Here is a 22,141-nt window from a genome sequence, read left to right as displayed (position 1 = left end):
CAGATATTGATGCAGTAGTTACATTGAAACAGCCTCGAAAAAACGGTCTCAACCTGTCTCTATTGCATTGGACCAAAATAAATCAAACATTAAAAACTCGAAAGCATCAGTTCTGTATTGAATTGGATATTTCAATGTCCAATTTTGTCACTAATGTCGAGTCCCAGAATTGACCTGAATATTAAAAAAGATTTGATCACTGTCAATGAATTACTACTATTATCATTTTTGACTTTTCATTTTATGAGATGAGAATGCACACTTTGCAACAACTGAGTACGTCAAGAAAGTCTCTTGTTATGGTGAGTCAATTTCAGTTATGGTGGGTCAGCAAGTGGGCAACTGGAAAGCATTAAATGCTCCGAAATTCACGGGATTGCAATTTTGTTTTCCAATGAATTTGATTCCAAAGCAATGAAAAAATGATCAGTTCAATAAGAAAGTATCATTGATTGGCATTGAAAAGCAGATGCAAAAATTGAGGGGTGAAAAACTGCATTCGCTCGAGGAGGGAGAGACGACAGTTTGCTCATCTGATCCTCAAATTTGATTGATTGTTTATTCTATCTATTACAGGTAAATCTTTGGTTGCGCGTGTAATAACTTTTGCGTCTTGAAATCATCTTTATTTTACTTCTGCTGTTGGTTGTTATAAATACTTTGTAAGTGACGTTGATGATGAATACATATTTACCTTTAAAATTATACAGTAATTATACAGTAAATTGTTTTGTATACAACACATTATTGTTAATTGCTATAAATTATTGCAGTTGAATCGATCGGCAACTAAATAGATCAGGAAATAAAAAATGTTATTCAACTCATTTATGCATAAACAAATAGCATAAAACTGTTAGATACAGAAAAAGTGAAGTAAACAAAATTTAATTCTAATATGAGTTTGTACAAATATTTTGCATTTCAAAGGCAAATAATTTCGTGCAAGTTTATTATCCAGATGAAAAGTAGTTAGTGGAACGATGAAAGGACCGAAAACCGTTATCCAGTTTCGCTTATATATTGTTTCATAAATTGAAACTCAGTTAAAGTATCAAAAGTGTTGCTATTATATTATTTTTAAGACTGAAATGGCACAATTTCTAGTTTTCATCGCCTTCTTCTGCATTTTACTTGTTAATGCATCTTATGGATTAATTGTCGATGAAAATTCTGTATCAGTTGCATCAACTAATCCTACTCTTGCTGAAGAACAAGAATTTATTCAGTTGACTGGTAAGACGGGTCCAGATGAAGCAGCAACTTGTGGACAACTCATAGAATCTCGAGGGTTTGAATACGAGGCTCATTATGTGACAACAGAAGATGGTTATATCCTTCAAAATTTCCGAATCATTAATCGTTATGCCAGAGAATCTGGAAAAAAACTCAAACCAATCTTGTTATTACATCCACTATTCGGATCGTGTTCAGTCTGGATGTTCAATTCACCTGGTGGACACATAAAGCCATGGATAAATGGTCATCCACCAGAAGACAATTCAGCTGAGCTTGCTTTCTTGTTGGCCAACTTGGGCTATGATGTTTGGATGATTAATGTTAGAGGAACATCTTATTCAACTAATCACACACATCTCAATCCTAAAGGTAACAAATGTTGACTATGAAATTAGTTCAATATAACTCTTTCAATATTTCTTCTTAGATCCTGAATTTTGGGATTACAGTTTCTACGAAATTGGAATTTACGATGTTACAGCAACAGTTGAATACATCAAAAAGGAAACTGGATTTGGTGAGTTTTTCTCGCAACTAACCTATGCGGAAAAACTTTAGGTACTATACTCGCATAGGTTAAATTAATAAACAATTTTCAGTGACAATATGTCTAGCTACAGTGTCTGAAAAACTATCGATGACAAACTTCGTAGCTTATACCTTAAATGTACATTATAAACTTTAACATTAATCAATTTTCAATCTACAGAGACAATTATAATTGTTGGATATTCTCAAGGAACAATCCAGTTGCTCATTCAAATGTCAGCAATACCAGGATATGACAAGAACTACGATCTTGTTATATTAATTACACCCATTGGATTCCTTGGTGAAAAAGTGGAACAGTCGGTGCCTTACCGATAGCTTTGTTGAGACAGTTATTTAGTTTGCGCAATGGTCCTGTTCCGCCCATGTCAGCAATAACTGCTGGCTCACTTGCTGCGTTATGTGAGAGGCCGCTTCTAACGCCAGTTTGTATCTCGATCTCAGGAGGATTATTAGGATTTGATCCACAGCAAATGAATGTATCAAGAACCTATGTTTATGCAAGCTTACTGGATCGAACCTCAAACAAAAATTTACTCCATTATCTTCAATTCATTGAAACCGATCACCTTCGTTACTTTGATTATGGGGAGGACAAAAACTATGAACTTTATGGATCTGCCGAGCCTCCTGAGTTTCCATTTTACAAGATGAATCCAAAGAAATTGGTATTCATAAGTGGATTGAATGATCAATTGGCAACTCCAATAAATGTACAAAATCTAAGGAATAGTCTTTGTGGTAAGAATCATGAAATTCAAGTCATTTATTTGGTCTAATAATAATATCTTTTCATTTCATCCACAGACAGGGTTGACACTGATCATGTCATCACAGATCCGTATTTCAATCATGGAGACATTGTCATTGCAAAAGACGCCTTTCCATATATAAATGATATTGTGGTTCGGTCAATCGAAGAGAAAATACTTCATGATGAACTGTGAAAGATCAAATATGAAAATTGATTGATACTCAAGTTTCTCTAATCTTTTAAATTTTAAGTTATCTGTTTATAGCAAAGTTTCAATCCTGGTATTGAATAAAAGACAATATTTTTCTTTATTAAGGTCGACTTGGATTGTAAATTTTATTTAATATGCAAATTTTTAACTTCAATATTGACTTTTCAACTATTGATTAATATTTATTTAACGGACAAGTACTGTTTATCATTTACCGGGTTACAAATAATCATATGAAACGTTTTCAAAATAGAATAACATTTTAGGTTTTGATTTTTTGATTAGATTTTTTTCATAAAGGAAAAATTCAGTTTTTTGTCTTTCATTTGGTACTACAATCGTAGTTTTGAGTCACACAGATAGCGCACAGATCGATTTTTAAAAAAAGTCGATGAAAATTATTTTTGAGAGTTTAACATGGCGCGTCTATGGGAGATTGGAAAAACTTGATTGCTCAATGTTAATCTTTCCATAGGATTCACAAAATTATTTTCATGACTTTTTTTAAAAATCGATCTGTTCGCTATCTGTGTGTCCCAAAACTACGATTGTAGAACCAAATGAGAGACAAAAAACTAAATTTTCACTTTATGAAAAAAATCTAATCAAAAAATCAAAACCTGAAATGTAATTCTATTTTGAAAACGTTTCATATGATTATTTGTAACCCGGTAATTTAGATGAAGTTTATGATAAAGGTGAAATGAGAAGCTCAAAGATTGTAAGATTAAGGACTAAATCAGATTCCAAACGCACGTTGAAGAAACTTTAGGAATGATAGCGGAAGTTCTGCCAGTTGCAAGATTCGTGAGAAACCAAGGTACAGAAATGTAATGAAATTAAGCTTGGCTCTGGTTTGTACCTGCATAGTCAGAAAAGCTTATATCGAATGGGACGGATAAATCGGGTCAGATTCATATAAAAAATATCAAAATGTAAACAATGTAAATATTAGGTTGATCAGAACAAATAAGGGAACTTTGATTAGCAATTATTACGATTATTATTATAACTTTAAAATCGGTAGAAAGACAAGAAGTGAATGCAAAACAATAGATCACATATCTTTTCATGGAACAAGCTTTCCATTTTGAGGCTGAATACGTTGACGAAGAATGCAAAACTTGAAAAATTTGAATTTAATATTGAGTTAAGAGCAGGGACTTGAGGGTTTGCAGGCGCACAAAAATTGAGCTGATTAGTGCTATTAAAAATTTTCTTAGATCGTCAGTTTTCGAGAAAATCGAGGTCAAAGTCGAAATTTCGATCGCCTTTTGTACAGTTGTTTGAATATGCTGCTGTATTGAATTGAATATTTCAATGCCCAATTTTGTCACTAATGTGTCATCATATCGAGTCCCATAATTCACCTGAATATGAAAAAATATGTCATTTGATGAAGATATCATTGGTCACTGTCAATGAATTACTGCAATTATTATTATTAACTTTTCATTTTATGAGATGGGAATGCACGATTTGCAACAACTAAATATAAAGTCATTGGTTATGGTGAGTGGATTTTAGGTCAGCAAGTGGGCAACTGGAAAGCATTAAATACTCCAACATTCACGAGATTGCTATTTTGTTTTCCAATTAAATCATGATCAGTTCGATTGAAAATAATTTAGATGCATTGAAAAGCTGCGGCACGAAGTGAAGGATGAGTTCATGTCAAACTGGATTTGCTCGAGGAGGAAAAGACGATAGTTTGTTCATCTGATTTTCTAATTTGATTAATTGATTATTCCATCTATTAAAGGTAAATCTTTATTTGATCATGTAATAACTTCGTCTTCAGAAAATCATCTTGATAGTTACTGCTGTTGATTGTTATAAATACTTTGTAAGTTGATTATATTATATTTTGAATACATATTTATTATACATACCTTGTATTTATACCTTTAAAAGTAATATATTATTTATATTGTTTTTAATACAACACATTTTTGTAAGTTGTTATAAATTTATGGTGTTGAATAGAGCGGCAACTAAATAGATGCAATGAAAAATGTTATGCAACTCATTTATGCATAAACAAATAGCATAGAACTGTTAGATACAGCAAAAGTGAAGCAAACAAAATTAAATTATAATATGAGTTTGTACAAATATTTTTTATTTCATAGGCAAATAATTTCGTGCAAGTTCACTGTTCAAATGAAAAGTAGTTAGGGGAACGGTGCAAGGGCCAAAAAAAGTTATCCAGTTTTGCTTATAAATTGTTACATTGAAAGTTAGAACTCAGTTAAAGTATCAAAAGTGTTGCTATTATATTATTTTTGTTACTGAAATGGCACAATTTCTAGTTTTCATCGCCTTCTCTATTTTCACTGTTAATGCATCTTATGGACTATCTATTGATGAGGATTCTGGATCAGTTGCATCAACTAACCCTACTCTTGCTGAAGAACAAGCATTTATTAAGCTTTTCGGAAGTAAAGATCCAGATGAAGCAGCGACTTGTGGACAACTGATTGAGTCTCGAGGGTTTGAGTACGAGGTTCATTATGTGACAACAGAAGATGGTTATATCCTCCAAAATTTCCGCATCATCAATCGTTATGCCAGAGAATCTCGAAAAAATCTTAAACCCGTTTTGTTATTGCATGCACTATTTACATCATGTTCCGCCTGGATGTTCAATTCACCCGGTGGACACATAAAGCCATGGATAAATGGTCATCCACCAAATGACACTTCAGCTGAACTTGCTTTCTTGTTGGCTAACTTGGGTTTCGATGTTTGGTTGATTAATGTTCGGGGAACATCTTATTCAACTAATCACACTCACCTTGACCCTGAAGGTAACAATCTTTGGCTATAAAGTTAGTTCAATATAACTCTTTCAACCTTTCTTCTCAGATCCTCAATTTTGGGATTACAGTTTCTACGAAATCGGAATTTACGATGTTACAGCAACAGTTGAACACATCAAAAAGGAAACTGGATTCGGTGAGTTTTTATCGCAACTAAATTAATAAACAATTTTCAGCAACAATATGTTTAGCTATTGTCGGACAGTGTCTGAAAAATTATCGATGACTAACTTTGTAGCTCATAACTTACTTATAACGGTTACCTTAAATGTACACATAAATTTTAACATTAATCAATTTACAGAGACAATTATCGTCATCGGATTTTCTCAAGGAACAATCCAGTTGCTTATTCAAATGTCAGCAATACCAGGATATGACAAGAACTATGATCTCGTAATATTAATTACACCCATTGGATTCCTTGGTGATAAAAGTGGATTGGTTGGTGCAATACCGATACCTTTGTTGAGACAATTACTTAGTTTGCGCAATGGCCCTTTTCCGCCTATGTCAGCCATAACTTTTGGTTCGTTTGCTGTGTTTTGTGAGAGGCCGATTCTAACTCCAATTTGTGTCAACGTCCTTGGAGGAATATTTGGTTTCAATACACAGCAACTAAATGTATCAAGAACTTTTGTTTATACCAGTCAAATCGACCGAAGCTCAAACAAAAATGGACTTCACATTCTTCAATTTATTGAAAGCGATCACCTTCGTTACTTTGATTATGGAGAGGACAAGAACTACGAACTTTATGGATCTTCAGAACCTCCTGAGTTTCCGTTTTACAAGATTAATCCAAAGAAATTGGTATTCATAAGTGGATTGAATGATCAAGTGACAACTCCAATAAATGTACAAAATCTGAGAAATAGTCTTTGTGGTAAGAATCATGAAATTCAAGTCATTTATTTGGTCTAATAATAAAAGCTTTTAATTTCATCCACAGACAGGGTTGACACTGATCATGTCATCACAGATCCGTATTTCAGTCATACAGACTTCATCTTAGCAAAAGACGCCTTTCCATTGTTCAATGATATTGTGATTCGGTCAATCGAAGAGAAAATACTTCATGATGAACTGTGAAAATCAATCTGTTTGGAAACTGATTGTCACTCAAGTTTCTCTAAGTTTCTGTTGATCACAAAGTTTCAACCTGGTATTGAATAAAAGACCATATTTCTTATCATTAAGTTAATTTGAATTGCGAATTCTATTTAATTTACAAATAATAAACTTTAATTTTAACATTTGACTATTGATTAATATTTTTTAAATGACAAGTACTGTTTATCACTTAATTTATTAATAGAAACTTTGCGTCTTCTGATGTAAGATTAAAATCGGTAGTAAGACAAGAAGTGAATGCAAAAGAAAAGATCGCAACACTTTTCATGGCCAAAGTTGTTATTAAGTTAATTTATGTTCAGCAAGTTTGCAACTGGAAAGCATTAAATACTCCAACATCTACGGTATTTTACTACTGCTGTTGATTGTTATAAATACTTTGTTGATGTTGTTGATGATATTTTAATACATAATTTATATAAAACATTATTCTAACATTCTTACGGATATTACTGAAATGGGCATGTTTGCCTGCAACAACTGAATACATCAAGAAAGTCACTGGTTATGGTGAATCAATTTCAGATCAGAAAATCTGGAAAACGCTAAACACTCTTTGGGTTGCAATTTTATTTTCAAACGCATGCAGATCTGAGGTGAATAAACAAAAGACCAGTTGAAACTAATTTAGAATACAATAATCTGACTCTTTTTTCCAAACTCGTATTGAAATCCGATTATGGCAACAAAACTTGTTCTTATTGGAACTCTTCAAACCTTTATTAAACTATCGCTTGATCCATCTTATTCACAAAATTACGATTTGGTCATAATGGCTGCTCCAATTGCTTACCTTGTAAATACCAAAGGACTTGTGACTTTGTTTCCTCGCGAAGCCATATTTTATCGTCCATTGCACATATTGAATCGACTTTCCTTTCCTTTCATATTTACTAGCAACATTTGACTCTATCCTATCACTTGTGCAGCAATCTGAAGGGTCTTGCATTAAGTCCTGATGATGCTCAGCTCAACTTTACTCGAATTCCCGTTTATTTGAGTCAAATAGACAAAACTTCAATCAAAGATTTACTTCACTTTTTACAAACCATGAACTATGATCAAGTTCGTCTCTACGACTATGGAATGGTTGAAAACTTAGTACGATATGGCAAACAAGAAGCACCTTAATTCCCTTCGAAAACATACCCACCGACAATTTAGTTTTGATTAGTGGGTTAAATGATTATTTGTCTACACCGGTTGGCATTGAAAAGCTGAGGCACAAATTGAAGGGTGAGTTCATAATAAATTGTATTGGAGACGTCAGTTTGTTCATCTGATTTTCGCTTTTGATTAATTGTTTACTCCATCTATTACAGGTAAACCTTTGGTTGATCATGTAATAACTTTTCCTTCGTGGAATCATCTTGATTTTACTACTGCTGTTGACTGTTATAAATACTTTGTAAGTGTCGTCGATGATATTTTGAATACATATTTACCTTTAAAAGTATAATAACATTCATTGTTTTTAATTTTGAACATTGATGTAAATCATTATAAATTATTACTTCCATTGGAATAAAAGAGAGACAAATTGATCAGAAAATAAATGGTTTATTCAATTCATTTATGCATAAACAAATAGCATAAAACTGTTAGACACAAAAAACGTGAAGTAAACAAAATTAAATTAAATGAGTTTGTACAAATATTTTGAATTTCATAGGTAAATAATTTTGAGCAAGTTTATTATTCAAGTAAAAAGTAGTTAGAGGAGCGGTGAAAGAGCCAGTAATCATTATTCAGTCGCTTATAAAAGGCTGAAAGTGTCAGTTAAAGTATCGAAAGATTTGCTATTCTATTATATTTTTTAAATACTGAAATGGTAGAGCGTTTCGTTTTCATCGTCTTCTACTTTTGCATTGTTCATGCATCTTATGGATTAATTGTCGATGAAAATTCTGGATCAGTTGCATCAACTAACCCTACTCTTGCTGAAGAACAAGCATTTATTAAGCTTTTCGGAAGTAAAGATCCAGATGAAGCAGCGACTTGTGGACAACTGATTGAGTCTCGAGGGTTTGAGTACGAGGTTCATTATGTGACAACAGAAGATGGTTATATCCTCCAAAATTTCCGCATCATCAATCGTTATGCCAGAGAATCTCGAAAAAATCTTAAACCCGTTTTGTTATTGCATGCACTATTTACATCATGTTCCGCCTGGATGTTCAATTCACCCGGTGGACACATAAAGCCATGGATAAATGGTCATCCACCAAATGACACTTCAGCTGAACTTGCTTTCTTGTTGGCTAACTTGGGTTTCGATGTTTGGTTGATTAATGTTCGGGGAACATCTTATTCAACTAATCACACGCACCTTGACCCTGAAGGTAACAATCTTTGGCTATAAAGTTAGTTCAATATAACTCTTTAAACCTTTCTTCTCAGATCCTCAATTTTGGGATTACAGTTTCTACGAAATCGGAATTTACGATGTTACAGCAACAGTTGAATACATCAAAAAGGAAACTGGATTTGGTGAGTTTTTCTCGCAACTAAATTATAAACAATTTTCAGTAACAATTTTAAACATTTAAACCTCTTGCAAATTATTAGGTAGTTTTATGCGAAAGTCAGCATTTTCCTTAAATTTTTCCTGAGCAAGCATTTGAACGGTATAAATATAAAATCTAAACCGATTATTGCAAATATCTGCCCATCTCAATGTACATTATGAGTTTTAACATCAATTATTTATCAATTTACAGAGACAATTATCGTTGTTGGATTTTCCCAAGGAACAATCCAGTTGCTTATTCAAATGTCAGCAATACCAGGATATGACAAGAACTACGATCTTGTTATATTACTTGAACCCATTGGATTCCTTGGTGATAAAAGTGGAACGGTCGGCGCAATACCGATTCCTTTGTTTAAACAATATTTTAGTTCGCATAATGGCCCTTTTCCGCCAATGTCAGAATTAGCTTTTGCTGCTCTTGATGTGCTTTGTGAGAAGCCGATTCTAGCTCCTATTTGTACCTCACTCATCGGTGGAATATTTGGTTTTGATTCGCAGCAACTAAATGCATCAAGAATCTATGTTTATGCAGGCTTACTTGATCGAACCTCAAACAAGAATTTGCTTCATTTTCTTCAATTCATTGAAACAGATCACCTTTGTTACTTTGACTATGGCGAGGAAAAGAATTACGAAATTTATGGATCTGCTGAACCTCCTGAGTTTCCGTTTTACAAGATTAATCCAAAGAAATTGGTATTCATAAGTGGATTGAATGATCAATTGGCAACTCCAATAAATGTACAAAATCTTAGGAATAGTCTTTGTGGTAAGAATCATGAAATTCAAGTCATTTATTTGGTCTAATAATAATATCTTTTCATTTCATCCACAGACAGGGTTGACACTGATCATATCATCACAGACCCGTATTTCAATCATGGAGACATTGTCATTGCAAAAGACGCCTTTCCATATGTAAATGATGTTGTCAGCCGATTAATCGAAGAGAAAATGCTTCATGATGAACTGTAAAACATCAAATCTGGAAACTGATTGCAAGTTTGGTTGGTAATTACAAAGATAGTAAAATATATGTTTCATTCGAAGTTCCAATCTGCAAATAAAGACAAACTTTTAATTATTAAGGGCAAGGAAATTTTATTTAATATGCAAATAACTTGATTCAATTTTGGCCTTTTGATTTTTAAACTTCTGTCTACAACAAAAACATCATCAGCGCTGGAGAATGAGTTTGCTGGTGTCTTTCGAATATTGTCTTCTTAATTTGCGTATCGTTAACCATCAGGGAAAATCTAGGGCTTTCCCGGTGAATATTGAGCAAAAGAGCGAGAGTTTATTCCTTCTTCATTGCATTAAAACTTGAAAACTTTGCGTCTTTTGATGTAAGATTAAAATCGGTAGAAAGACAAGAAGAAAGTGCAAAACAATAGATCACATTACTTGTCATGTTGAGGCTAAATGTGCTGACGAAGAATGGCAAACTTGAAAAATTTGAATTTACTTTTTCATTGACTGAATATTTCAATGTCAAATTTTGTCACTAATTTGCTCATCATGGAGAGTCCCAAAATTCACCTGAATATGAAAAAAGATGTCATTTGCAACTGTCGATGAGTTATTTGATACAATTGATCATTGTTAGCTTCACAGTATTCAATTTTTTCAAAATTTCAACTAATCTTGCGATTTACAAATCCAATTATTGTTTTATTTCGAATCGAAAAAATTTAGATATGGTACATTATGCTGCATTATGGTACATTCGATTGATTTGCATATTAAACTTGAGACAAATAAACGATTTGCAACCATTTTAGTCTGCAAAGAAATGATTTATTGGTAAAATGATTGAGAACCTAAAATGAGCATCTGTTGAGCCAAATCGTTACAATAAAACAATTAATTTTGCTACACTAAAATGCTGTTAATTTCATATTTGTGCTTAAGTTGGTTAAATCACATCAACTTTGGGTACAAACGAGACAATTATGAAGATGCGAATGTTTTTTTTATATAATAGGTTAATTGTAACAATTGCAATTAGTCCTAATCAAAATGAATTACTGGATACATTCGGCAGTAGTTTTACTAGCAATTCAATTAGTTTTGTTAACCAATTCAACTTTAGTCAAGTTGATTGGACGTGAAACTGCGCTTGAAGCCCAACCTGAGAACCAAGTATTTGCTCGACAACAATTACTATTAGAGCCTTTTGAGCAGTCTGGTGATGTTGCCTTAACTTGTGGCCAGTTTATCGCTTCTCGCGGTTTTGATTATGAGGTTCACTTTGTTACAACTGAAGATGGTTACATCTTGAAAAACTATCGCTTGTGGAGCAAGTACGCTAAGCAAGCATTGAATGGTCGACTCAAGCCTATCCTATTGATCCATGGACTTTTTTATTCTGCTTCAATTTGGTTAATGAACTCACCCGATGGCAACATTTTACCTTGGAATAGCACAAGTCCGCCCGACGATAGATCAAACAGTTTGGCCTTTCACTTGGCCAATAAAGGTTATGATGTTTGGTTGTTGAACAACAGAGGAACTTCTTACTCTAGAAATCACACTAAATACGATACAAGATCAGGTACTTGAACATTCGATAATCACTAATTTAAACTGGTTCAAACATTTTTAACCTTTGCGTATGTTCTCATTCAACTTCAACTATTAGATTCGAAATTTTGGGACTTTTCATTCTATGAAATGGGAATGTACGATTTACCTGCAACAACTGAATACATCAAGAAAGTCACTGGTTATGGTAAGTTAATTTCAGCAAAGCAAATCTGCAATTGGAAAACACTGAACACTTTTCGGGTTTTGCAATTGTGTTTTCTAATTCATTTGGATCCAAAGAAACAAAATGATCAATTCGATTGAAAGTAAATTTAGAATTTCAATTTCTAACTCTTTTGTCCAAACTCGTACTTAATTCCGATTATGACAGAAAAAATTGTTCTTCTTGGCTATTCTCGAGGAACTCTTCAAACCTTTATTAAACTATCGCTTGATCCATCTTATTCACAAAATTACGATTTGGTCATAATGGCTGCTCCAATTGCTTACCTTGGAAATACCAAAGGACTTGTGACTTTGTTTCCTCGCGAAGCCATATTCTATCGTCCATTGCACATATTGAATCGACTTTCCTTGCCCCCTCGACTAGCAACATTTGACTCTATTCTAACCGTACTCTGTAGTTCACCATCTAACTATCAATTGTGCAGCAACCTGATGGGGCTTGCATTGGGTCCTGATGATGGTCAGCTCAACTTTACTCGAATACCCGTTTATTTGAGTCAAATAGACAAAACTTCAATCAAAGACTTACTTCACTTTTTACAAACCATGAACTATGATCAAGCTCGTCTTTACGACTATGGAATGGTTGAAAACTTAGTTCGATATGGCAAACGAGAACCACCTCGAATTCCCTTCGAAAATATACCCACCGACAATTTAGTTTTGATTAGTGGGTTAAATGATTATTTATCTACACCGGTTGGCATTGAAAAGCTGAGGCACAAATTGAAGGGTGAGTTCATGATAAATGTATTCGAGACGTCAATTTGTTCATCTGATTTCCACATTTGATTAATTGTTTACTCCATCCATTACAGGTAAACCTTTGGTTGATCATGTAATAACTTTTCCTTCGTGGAATCATCTTGATTTTACTACTGCTGTTGATTGTTATAAATACTTTGTAAGTGTCGTTGACGATATTTTGAATACATATTTACCTTTAAAAGTATAATAACGTTGTTTTTAATGTTAAACATTGATGTAAATCGTTATAAATTATTGCTTCCATTGGAATAAAAGAGAAACAAATTGATCAGAAAATAAATGGTTTATTCAATTCATTTATGCATAAACAAATAACTAAAACAGCTGAACATGGAAAATTTAATGAAACAAAATTTAATTTAATCATGAGTTGGTGTAAATATTTCGCATTTCGTAGGCTTAAAATGTCTTGAAAGTTTGCTGTTCAAATAAAAGTAGTTACGAAAACAATGAAGTGACAAGAAATAGCTACTCAGTTTCGTTTATGTTTGATTAAGGTGAAACTAAGTTAAAGCATCAAAAAGTGTTGCTGAATTATTCTTATTAATATTGCTGAAATGGTGAAGTTTTTAGTTTTCATCGTTTTCTATGTTTCCTTTGCCCATGAATCTTATGGGTTAACCGATGATGAAGACTTTGGATCAATGGCAGAAAATAATCCTACCATTGACGAAGAAAAAATATTTCTTCAGTTGGCTGGTAAGACCGACCCAGATGAAGTGAAAACTTGTGGACAACTCATTGAGTCTCGAGGGTTTGAATACGAGGTTCATTATGTGACAACAAAAGATGGTTATATCCTCCAAAATTTTCGTATCATCAATCGTTATGCCAGAGAATCTGGAAAAAAACTCAAACCAATCTTGTTATTACATCCACTATTCGGATCGTGTTCAGTATGGATGTTCAATTCACCTGGTGGACATATAAAGCCGTGGATTAATGGTCATCCACCAAAAGATAATTCCGCTGAACTTGCTTTCTTGTTGGCTAACTTGGGTTATGATGTTTGGATTATTAATGTTCGAGGAACATCTTATTCAACTAATCACACACATCTTGATCCTGAAGGTAAAAATCCTTACAAAATTAGTGAAGTATAATTAAATATCTTTCTTCTCAGATCCTGAGTTTTGGAATTACAGTTTCTACGAAATCGGAATTTACGATGTTACAGCAACAGTTGAACACATCAAAAAGGAAACTGGATTCGGTGAGTTTTTATCGGAACTAAATTAACAAACAATTTTCAACAACAACTTTCGAACGTTTTGAAAATGTTCGAATCTACTTTTGTGCAAATATAAAGATAGTTTTATGCGAATGTCGGTTCATGTTGAATGAATTGGCCAGTTTTGTCAATGCGAAGATTGAACCTTGAAAATATCTGCCAATCTAAATGTACATTATGAGTTTCAACATCAATTTCAAAATTACAGAGACAATTATCGTTATTGGATATTCTCAAGGAACCATCCAGTTGCTCATTCAAATGTCAGCAATACCAGGATATGACAAGAACTACGATCTTGTTATATTAATTACACCCATTGGATTCCTTGGTGATAAAAGTGGAACGGTCGGTGCAATACCGATACCTTTGTTTAAACTATTATTTGGTTCGCGCAATGGCCCTTTTCCGCCTGTGTCAGGTTCAGTTTTTGCTGCACTCGATGTGCTTTGTAGGCAGCCGATTGTGTCTCCTGCTTGTGTCGCAATCCTCGGAGGATTACTTGGTCTCAATCCACAGCAACAAAATGCATCAAGATATGGTGTTTATACAGGCTTACTCGATCGAACCTCAAACAAGAATTTGCTCCATTATCTTCAATTTATTGAAACCGATCACCTCTGTTACTTTGACCATGGCGAGGAAAAGAATTACGAACTTTATGGATCTGCTGAACCTCCTGAGTTTCCGTTTTACAAGATAAATCCAAAGAAATTGGTATTCGTAAGTGGATTGAATGATCAATTGGCAACTCCAATAAATGTACAAAATCTAAGGAATCATCTTTGTGGTAAGAACATTGAAATTCACTCCATTTATTTGATCAATTAATAATCGAATGCAATTCATTTCATCCACAGACAGGGTCGATACTGATCATGTAATCACAGATCCGTACTTCAATCATGCTGACATTGTCCTTGCAAAAGAAGCCTTTCCATATTTAAATGATGTTGTCAGTCAATTAATCGACGAGAAATTGCTCCATGATGAACTGTGAAACATCGAATCTGGAAACTAATTTTCACGCATATTTACTCTTAGGTTGCTAATTCCAAGTTAGATAGAAAAATCTGCTTCTATCAAAGTTTCAATCTTTACATTATTGAATAAACTACTAAATAAATGGCTATATTTTTCTTCATTAAGTTCAACTTGGTTATGAAATTTCATTTAATATGCAGATCATTTAGCTCAACAATGGCTTTTCGATCATTAATTAATAGTTTATCTAAGGCTCAAATACTGTTATTCATTCACATGATCACCTGATTGAGGTCATTCCAATTCAGTTTAACCTGCCATTGCACCATGCAAACCATTGTGCTTTGCATTACCATATTTCCTCAAAGGTTTTCAACTGACGTGAGAAACGTTTATAAATTCAAATAGTTTCCATCATTTGTTTCGTCTGCTTGCCTGTTGATTCTTGATTTAGCTAAAGCGGAAATATGTAAGTTTGCAATTGCTCCAGTTGGAATAAAACACCAATAAAATCATGGAAAATAATTAATGTTAATTAATTGACGCATGCATCAAGGAATCTATTAATTCAGTGATTCGTGCAAAAGATTCAGAAACATCTGAAATTTGAAGCAAAGCTCATAGTTTGTTGATGCATTTGTGCAAGTGTTAACACTTCACGGGCAGAAATTGATGTCAATTTATTTTCTGACATCAGTAAAGCGACTGTACAGAACAGCTATTTTTATTCATTTATAAAGGTTTAGATTTGAAGCTCCAACCTAAGTGTTTTTTCAATCAAAAAGTCTTTCCATTCTCCATTTTGATATGAACGCTTTGATTTTCATTGTTTTTTACATTTCAATTTTGCATGAATTCAGTGGCTTGACCGTTGATGAAGCGGTTTCTGTATCAGTTGATTCATCTAATCCGACTCTTGATAAAGAGCAAGCATTTATTCAGTTCATTGGAAGTAGAGAACCAGATGAAGCGGCAACTTGTGACCAACTCATAGAATCTCGAGGTTTTCAATACGAAATTTATTATGTGACTACAGAAGATGGTTATATCCTCCAAAATTTCCGCATCATTAATCCATATGCAAGAGAAGCTCGAAAAAAACTTAAACCAATCTTGTTATTGCATCCACTATTTACAACATGCTCAGCCTGGTTGTTCAATTCACCCGGTGGACACATAAAGCCGTGGGTGAATGGTCATCCACCAAAAGACACTTCAGCTGCTCTTGGATTCTTATTGGCAAACTTGGGTTTCGATGTTTGGATGATTAATGTTCGAGGAAACTCTTATTCGACTAATCACACACATCTTAATCCTAAAGGTAACAATCTTTAGCTATAAAATTAGCTAATTGTAATTAACTAATTTACCTTCTTCGTAGACCCTGAATTTTGGAATTACACTGTCGAGGAAATTGCAATTTACGATGTTACAGCAACAGTTGAACAAATTAAAAAGGAAACTGGATTTGGTAAGCATGAAGAATAGAACTCAATTCATTAAAAATTTTCAGTGTCTTTCGGTCAGTTTTTAAAATATTTGAAGCTTATTTTGTTGTAATGCAAACATCTGTTTAACATGCTAATAAATTGGTTTCTGTGGATTGGTCTAATTGTCACGGATAAGGTGAGTTTTTGTCGGCATTAGAACAGAATATTTCAACAAGTTGAACTGAATGCTGAAAATTTCTGCTCACCCAAAGTTACTTTAACATCAATTGATTTACTTACAGAGACGATAATAGTTGTTGGACATTCACAAGGAACAACCCAAATGCTTATTCAACTCTCTTTGATGCCCGAGTTTGAAAAGAACTACGATCTCGTCATTTTAGCTGCGCCAATTGGATTCCTTGGTGACAGAACTGGCTTTGCTGGCATCCTTCCAACAGAATTGTTGATAAAGGTTTTAAGTTTGCGCAATGCTCCTTTTCCGCCACTTTCAGCTATAACTTATGGTTCACTTGCTGAGTTTTGTGAGCAGCCAGCTTTCATTGGCGTTTGCGAGTTAGTCTTCGAAGGAATACTTGGTTTCGATTCCCCGCAATTAAATAGATCAAGAGCCGATGTTTATTTAAGTTTACTCGATCGAAGTTCAAACAAAAATTTGATCCAGTTGCTGCAAGCTATCCAAAGAGATCACTTCAGTCAATTTGATTATGGCGAGGAAATTAATTACGAAGTTTATGGATCTGCTGAGCCTCCTGTGTATCCCTTTGAAAAAATTAACGCAAATAAATTAGTATTGATAAGTTCATTGAACGATAAACTTTCAACTCCAATAAATGATCTAAATCTCAAGAATTCCTTTTCCAGTAAGTCTTCGAAAATTTGTTCATTTTTTCGATTTTATTAAAATCAAATCTTTTCATTTTATCCACAGGTAAACCTAGAGGTGATTATATAATCGCAAATCCGTATTTCAATCATGGAGATTTTTTAATAGCGATTGAAGCATATCCATATTTTAGTAAACTTGTGAGCGAAATAATCCAGAATGAAGTTTCAAATCTGCCTGGAAATTAATTTTTCCTGAATTTCTATTCTAAGGAACAAAACTTTTGCTAATAAAGAAGGACGTTTCTGACTTTTTCGTTTTATGACGCTTTTATTACAGGTTATACAAAATAAATTCCAGTTATTCTTTCGCTGCACCGTAAACGTTTCGATATAGCATTGCAATCATTTAAATGACTGGAAATTTTACTCAAAGTTGATGTAGCCATGATAGTGAAATCTGTTTGTTTCAAAATCTTGAACTTGGACCTTCGAAAAAAATATTAAATAAAAGATGAGATTCTTCTCTAATTATTAAAGTTTATCGATATGAAAGTCAATTTCCGTATTAGTGCAGTTTTCAAACATTTTTTCAACGGCGTTTCAATAAAAATGATTTTCTTGTCAAAAAGCGCCATAGCGAGGGATTAAAATTCTAGAGTTTATTTCTGGTTATGTCTTCGTCTTAATGATGACCGCAATATTGAACCACTTTCAAATGAAATGAATTTTTTGTAAATATTGAAAAACCTTCTTACTTTCAAAGTCAACTAATTTCACATAGCGGGTTAATAGGAAAGGTATCTTAATGGATATTGTTTTAGCATTGATCAATTGTAAGATATCTACATTGAGATGAGTAATCTATTATCCTTTCTGATCGATCAATTTCAAGTGTCACTCAAGATAGCTATGAAAAACTGGTGCTTTACTTGTCTAACCAAAAATCTTTATGGAAATAATTTCAGTCGTTTTATTTCTTACTTGATAGATTCAAGAGTTTTAATGATAGAGTTCAGAGTTTATAGATTAAATGCTGCCGCCACAATGTTCAATTAGTTCAACCACGACGCTTCCAAAATATTTGTATGCTTGGGTCGACTGCACAAAATCTAGATGATTAAATGAAGGATCTGTTATTATGTGATCAGCACAAGGTCTGTCTGTGGATGAAATGAAAAGGTTTGATTATTCATTGCCTTATCCGGTCAAATTTCGTGATTCTTACCACAAAGTGAATTCCTAAACTTTTGAACGTCTTTTTGATCGGCCGTGTTATCATTTAATGCACTTATTAATACCAATTTTTCTGGATCAATATTGTAATATGGAAACTCAGGAGGCTCAGCAGATCCGTATAGATTGATATTTTCATCTTTTCCATGATCAAAGTAACTCAGGTGATCTCTTTCAACAGATTGGTATAAATGGACTAAATTCTTGTTGGAGCTTCGATCATGTTGACTCAAGTATACACTGGTTCTTGATAGATTTTGTTCCTTTGGATTGTAGTCATCAAATGATTGCAGATACATTTCACATAATGGAAGTGCCATTTTGTTGCGACAAAAAACAGTGATTGCACCATAAGTTGTAGCCAAAGAAGATGGTGAAGGTCCATTGTCCAGACCCATCAGGTAACGTATGACAAAATTGTTGAACATCGCACCATAAAAGCCGCCAACATCACCAAGGAATGCAACTGGTGCAGCAAGAATGATAACTTCATAGTTTTCTTGAAATCCTGGCATCACTGAGATCTGGACAATGATTTGGATGGTTCCTTGTGAATGACCGATAATTATTATCTTATCTAAAATTGAAGAAATCAACTGATGAAACATTATTCCACTCAAAAGGACAGAAATTTTCGGAATCCAGTTTAAACTGTTTAAAAATACTGTTTGAATGCTTGTAAAACTCACCAAAATCAAAGCAAAAATGGTAAGATTTACTGGAACTTAATTTTCATGAAAATTGGATTCTCAGCTACACAAAAGAAGCATAAAATATTTTATAAAACTATCCCAAGTTAATCGAAAGTTTCTGAAGACGTTCATTTACTGCATTCTGAGGTATACTTACCAAATCTAGTTACCTTCTTGATGTGTTCAACTGTTGCTGTAACATCGTAAATGGCTATTTCATAGAAAGTGAAATTCCAAAACTCAGGATCTGAGAAGAAAGATTGATGGTGTTGTATTGAAATAATTTGATAAACACGGAATGTTACCTTTAGGATCAATATGTGTGTGATTAGTTGAATAGGATGTTCCTCGAACATTAATCAACCAAACATCGAAACCCAAGTTGGCCAATAAGAAAGCAACTGAGTTCGAAGTGTCATTTGGTGGATGGCCATTAACCCATGGCTTTATGTGTCCACCTGGTGAGTTCATCAACCAATTTGAACATGAATTTGTTAGGCCGTGCAGTAGTAAGACGGGTTTAAGATGCTTTCCAGATTCTCTTGCATAGCGATTGATGATGCGGAAATTTTGAAGGATATAACCATCGGCTGTTACCACATAATGAACCTCGTATTCAAACCCTCGAGACTCAATGAGTTCCCCACAAGTTGCTGCTTCATCTGGTTCTTTGCTTCCGAAAAGCTGAAGAAATGCTTGTTCTTCAGCAAAGTCAGGATTAGTTGAGTCATTCGATGAAGGATCTGCTTCATGATCAGCTACTCCATAAGACTGGTGAACAATTGAAATGTAAAAAGTGATTGAAACTAATAAGTTTAACATTTCAATGACAAGATTCGCAATAGTTAACAACTTGAAAAATACTAAGCTGCGACTTGGAATTAAACCCTTTTTAGCTTCTATTGAAAGAGTATAACTGTTTGTGTCACTTCAACTATTTTCGCACAATGTAAACAGTAAACTGTTTGAAACAACGATTGAACAAATACAATGAGCAAACCAAAGAACCTTATAAAGACTCAATTTTATTTAAAATAACTTCTCAGTTTATTCAACTTGTTTGTGTACCAGACGTTTACAATAAGTCCCTAATGTTTTTTATTTTTGTTCAATTCATCTGTTTGAGGAATCAAAAAATTTATCTGATCGATAATTTTTGAAAAAATCGAGTTCAAAGTAAGACCTCGGTCTCCTCTTATGCAGTCGAGGCACCAGTCCCTTACTCTTTACTTTAAAGACAAAATTGAACTTATACTCTTATAAAACTTGTAAAACTTAACCAATAAACAGTTTCATAACGATTGATAATAAAATTTTGAAGGAAATAACCATCGGCAGTTATCACATAATGAACCTCGTATTCAAACCCTCGAGACTCAATGAGTTGTCCACAAGTCGCTGCTTCATCTGGATCTTTGCTTCCAATGAAATGAATTAATGCTTGCTCTTCATCAAGAGTCGGATTAGATGAATCAACTGATACAGAAACTGCTTCATCGACGGTCAATTCACTGAAATTATGTAAAATTGGAATGTAAAAAACAATGAAAATAAAAGCGTTCATATCAAAATGGACAATGGAAAGACTTTTTGATTGAAAAAACACTAAGTTTGGAGCTTCGAATCTGAACCTTTAAAACTTAACCAATAAACAGTTTCTTGGTGGTCTTAAAACTTATCATGGATTAACAAAATTACCCATTTAAATGCGTATGTATCAAAACGATAGATTAAAGCTGGACCAAGGGTTAAAATCATGGCTATCAACAATTTTACAAGGTAATGGCTGGATTAGGTTCAATTTACCGTATTTCAGTGTACTTATTTGAAGGACAGTTAAATTATTGGATAAGTTTCATTCAATTGATCAACAGACTTTTTTACTTACAAATTGATTAATTTTATGGTTCGATTCAATATGGTTTGAATTAAAGGAATTGGTTGATAGAAGGCTGACATTTGGCATTGAAAAAACGTGATCGCGAAGAAAAGAAAGAGACGAAAAATAAATGTAAACAAATTTGTTGTTGAAAAGAGAGGATATTAGTGGTGTTATCTCGCTCTGCTCGTGCTAGCTCATATTATTCCCTTTGAGGATGAACTTGTTTTTTCATTTTGCACTAAAATTAAGACTATTATAATTATGACTAACGTTAGATGGAGCTTTTTTATGCATTTAGACGATAGATAACTGCATGGTGGAGCATGAGAATTGAAGGCGTAATAAAGAAAAGTTACATATTCTGACAATAAGTTGTGAGTTGATAAAAATTAGTTCATTACGTTTTATTTTTTAAGATTAGAACCAAAAGTGTCAATAAATCAATTGTTTTGAATTGAAACTTTACGTGAAAAATGCTCCCAAGTAAAAACTTTGTGTTGATATTTATGATATATTATAACTCAAACAGATTGAATGAAGGTAAATTTAGTCAGAAACTTTCATTAATATATTAGATTGATTCATTTGTCCGTTAATCTCTCATGAAAACAGGTTATCAGCAAGGTTACAAGGATTTATCTCGATTGGGAACAAATTTTTTATTGAAAGGAAATTTAAAATATGAGGTAAGTTTTATTCACTTGATTACTGACTTGAATTATTTACAAAATGATTATTTCTATAAAGGAATATGGAATTTCAATGAATTGGTTGATAGAAGAGTCGATATTCGGTGATGAAAAAAACAGTATAGTTACATTAATAAATCAAGAACATGAAAGAGTTGAAATAAAAGTGTTTCGCGATTTTAAAAGGAAAAACATTTCATTGATCTGTATTCGTGAGTAACCAAACAATTTAGCGCATTTAATGAAAAATTACAATTATTGTTTGTAATATAATTATTAAACTGATTAGAAAATGAGTGCGGACGAAATACTGATTTGTTGGATAAAATTTTGACGGGATTAACTTCAGATATAACTCAGATTGTGAAA

The 22,141-nt window shown here is 33.3% G+C and overlaps 7 protein-coding genes across 7 annotated transcripts; 6 read left to right on the top strand and 1 right to left on the bottom strand.

The window, feature by feature from the left end:
- The first annotated feature begins 1,091 nt into the window (after positions 1 to 1,091).
- On the top strand, positions 1,092 to 2,106 carry LOC107370454 (lipase member K-like). Its single transcript, XM_025162540.2, has 3 exons — positions 1,092 to 1,608; positions 1,667 to 1,756; positions 1,949 to 2,106. Exons 1-3 carry the CDS (start codon positions 1,092 to 1,094, stop codon positions 2,104 to 2,106), a joined length of 765 nt encoding a protein of 254 aa, XP_025018308.2.
- Positions 2,107 to 2,153: 47 nt separating this feature from the next.
- Positions 2,154 to 2,735, top strand: LOC149094088 (lipase member K-like). Its single transcript, XM_089267416.1, has 2 exons — positions 2,154 to 2,529; positions 2,596 to 2,735. The coding sequence occupies exons 1-2, from the start codon at positions 2,154 to 2,156 to the stop codon at positions 2,733 to 2,735; spliced, it is 516 nt and encodes a 171-aa protein (XP_089123542.1).
- A 2,216-nt stretch (positions 2,736 to 4,951) lies between these two features.
- LOC107370455 (lipase member K-like) lies at positions 4,952 to 6,748 on the top strand. Its single transcript, XM_015938450.3, has 4 exons — positions 4,952 to 5,563; positions 5,622 to 5,711; positions 5,880 to 6,461; positions 6,528 to 6,748. The coding sequence occupies exons 1-4, from the start codon at positions 5,050 to 5,052 to the stop codon at positions 6,665 to 6,667; spliced, it is 1,326 nt and encodes a 441-aa protein (XP_015793936.2). The 5' UTR covers positions 4,952 to 5,049; the 3' UTR covers positions 6,668 to 6,748.
- A 1,726-nt stretch (positions 6,749 to 8,474) lies between these two features.
- Positions 8,475 to 13,062, top strand: LOC107370456 (uncharacterized). The gene is made up of 8 exons (XM_015938451.3): positions 8,475 to 9,051; positions 9,110 to 9,199; positions 9,430 to 10,011; positions 10,078 to 10,213; positions 11,240 to 11,796; positions 11,884 to 11,973; positions 12,160 to 12,747; positions 12,833 to 13,062. Exons 1-8 carry the CDS (start codon positions 8,538 to 8,540, stop codon positions 12,967 to 12,969), a joined length of 2,694 nt encoding a protein of 897 aa, XP_015793937.3. The 5' UTR covers positions 8,475 to 8,537; the 3' UTR covers positions 12,970 to 13,062.
- Positions 13,063 to 13,172: 110 nt separating this feature from the next.
- LOC112539773 (tear acid lipase-like protein) lies at positions 13,173 to 15,161 on the top strand. Its single transcript, XM_025162536.2, has 4 exons — positions 13,173 to 13,853; positions 13,906 to 13,995; positions 14,222 to 14,803; positions 14,874 to 15,161. The coding sequence occupies exons 1-4, from the start codon at positions 13,340 to 13,342 to the stop codon at positions 15,011 to 15,013; spliced, it is 1,326 nt and encodes a 441-aa protein (XP_025018304.2). The 5' UTR covers positions 13,173 to 13,339; the 3' UTR covers positions 15,014 to 15,161.
- Positions 15,162 to 15,804: 643 nt separating this feature from the next.
- Positions 15,805 to 17,643, top strand: LOC112539770 (lipase member K-like). The gene is made up of 4 exons (XM_025162533.2): positions 15,805 to 16,318; positions 16,379 to 16,468; positions 16,730 to 17,311; positions 17,380 to 17,643. Exons 1-4 carry the CDS (start codon positions 15,805 to 15,807, stop codon positions 17,520 to 17,522), a joined length of 1,329 nt encoding a protein of 442 aa, XP_025018301.2. The 3' UTR covers positions 17,523 to 17,643.
- A 601-nt stretch (positions 17,644 to 18,244) lies between these two features.
- Positions 18,245 to 20,162, bottom strand: LOC107370868 (gastric triacylglycerol lipase-like). The gene is made up of 4 exons (XM_015938826.3): positions 19,507 to 20,162; positions 19,359 to 19,448; positions 18,502 to 19,086; positions 18,245 to 18,436 (listed from the first exon to the last, which is right to left on the bottom strand). The coding sequence occupies exons 1-4, from the start codon at positions 20,021 to 20,023 to the stop codon at positions 18,303 to 18,305; spliced, it is 1,326 nt and encodes a 441-aa protein (XP_015794312.2). The 5' UTR covers positions 20,024 to 20,162; the 3' UTR covers positions 18,245 to 18,302.
- Positions 20,163 to 22,141: the final 1,979 nt, after the last annotated feature.

The sequence above is a fragment of the Tetranychus urticae genome, chromosome 2 (genome assembly GCF_039701765.1).
Source record: "Tetranychus urticae isolate SD_2017Ah chromosome 2, NJAU_TeUrti_SD_1.0, whole genome shotgun sequence".
Taxonomy (NCBI): Eukaryota; Metazoa; Arthropoda; class Arachnida; order Trombidiformes; family Tetranychidae; genus Tetranychus; species Tetranychus urticae.
Note: the sequence above shows the minus strand (reverse complement) of the source record. Positions and strands in the feature narration are given on the sequence as shown.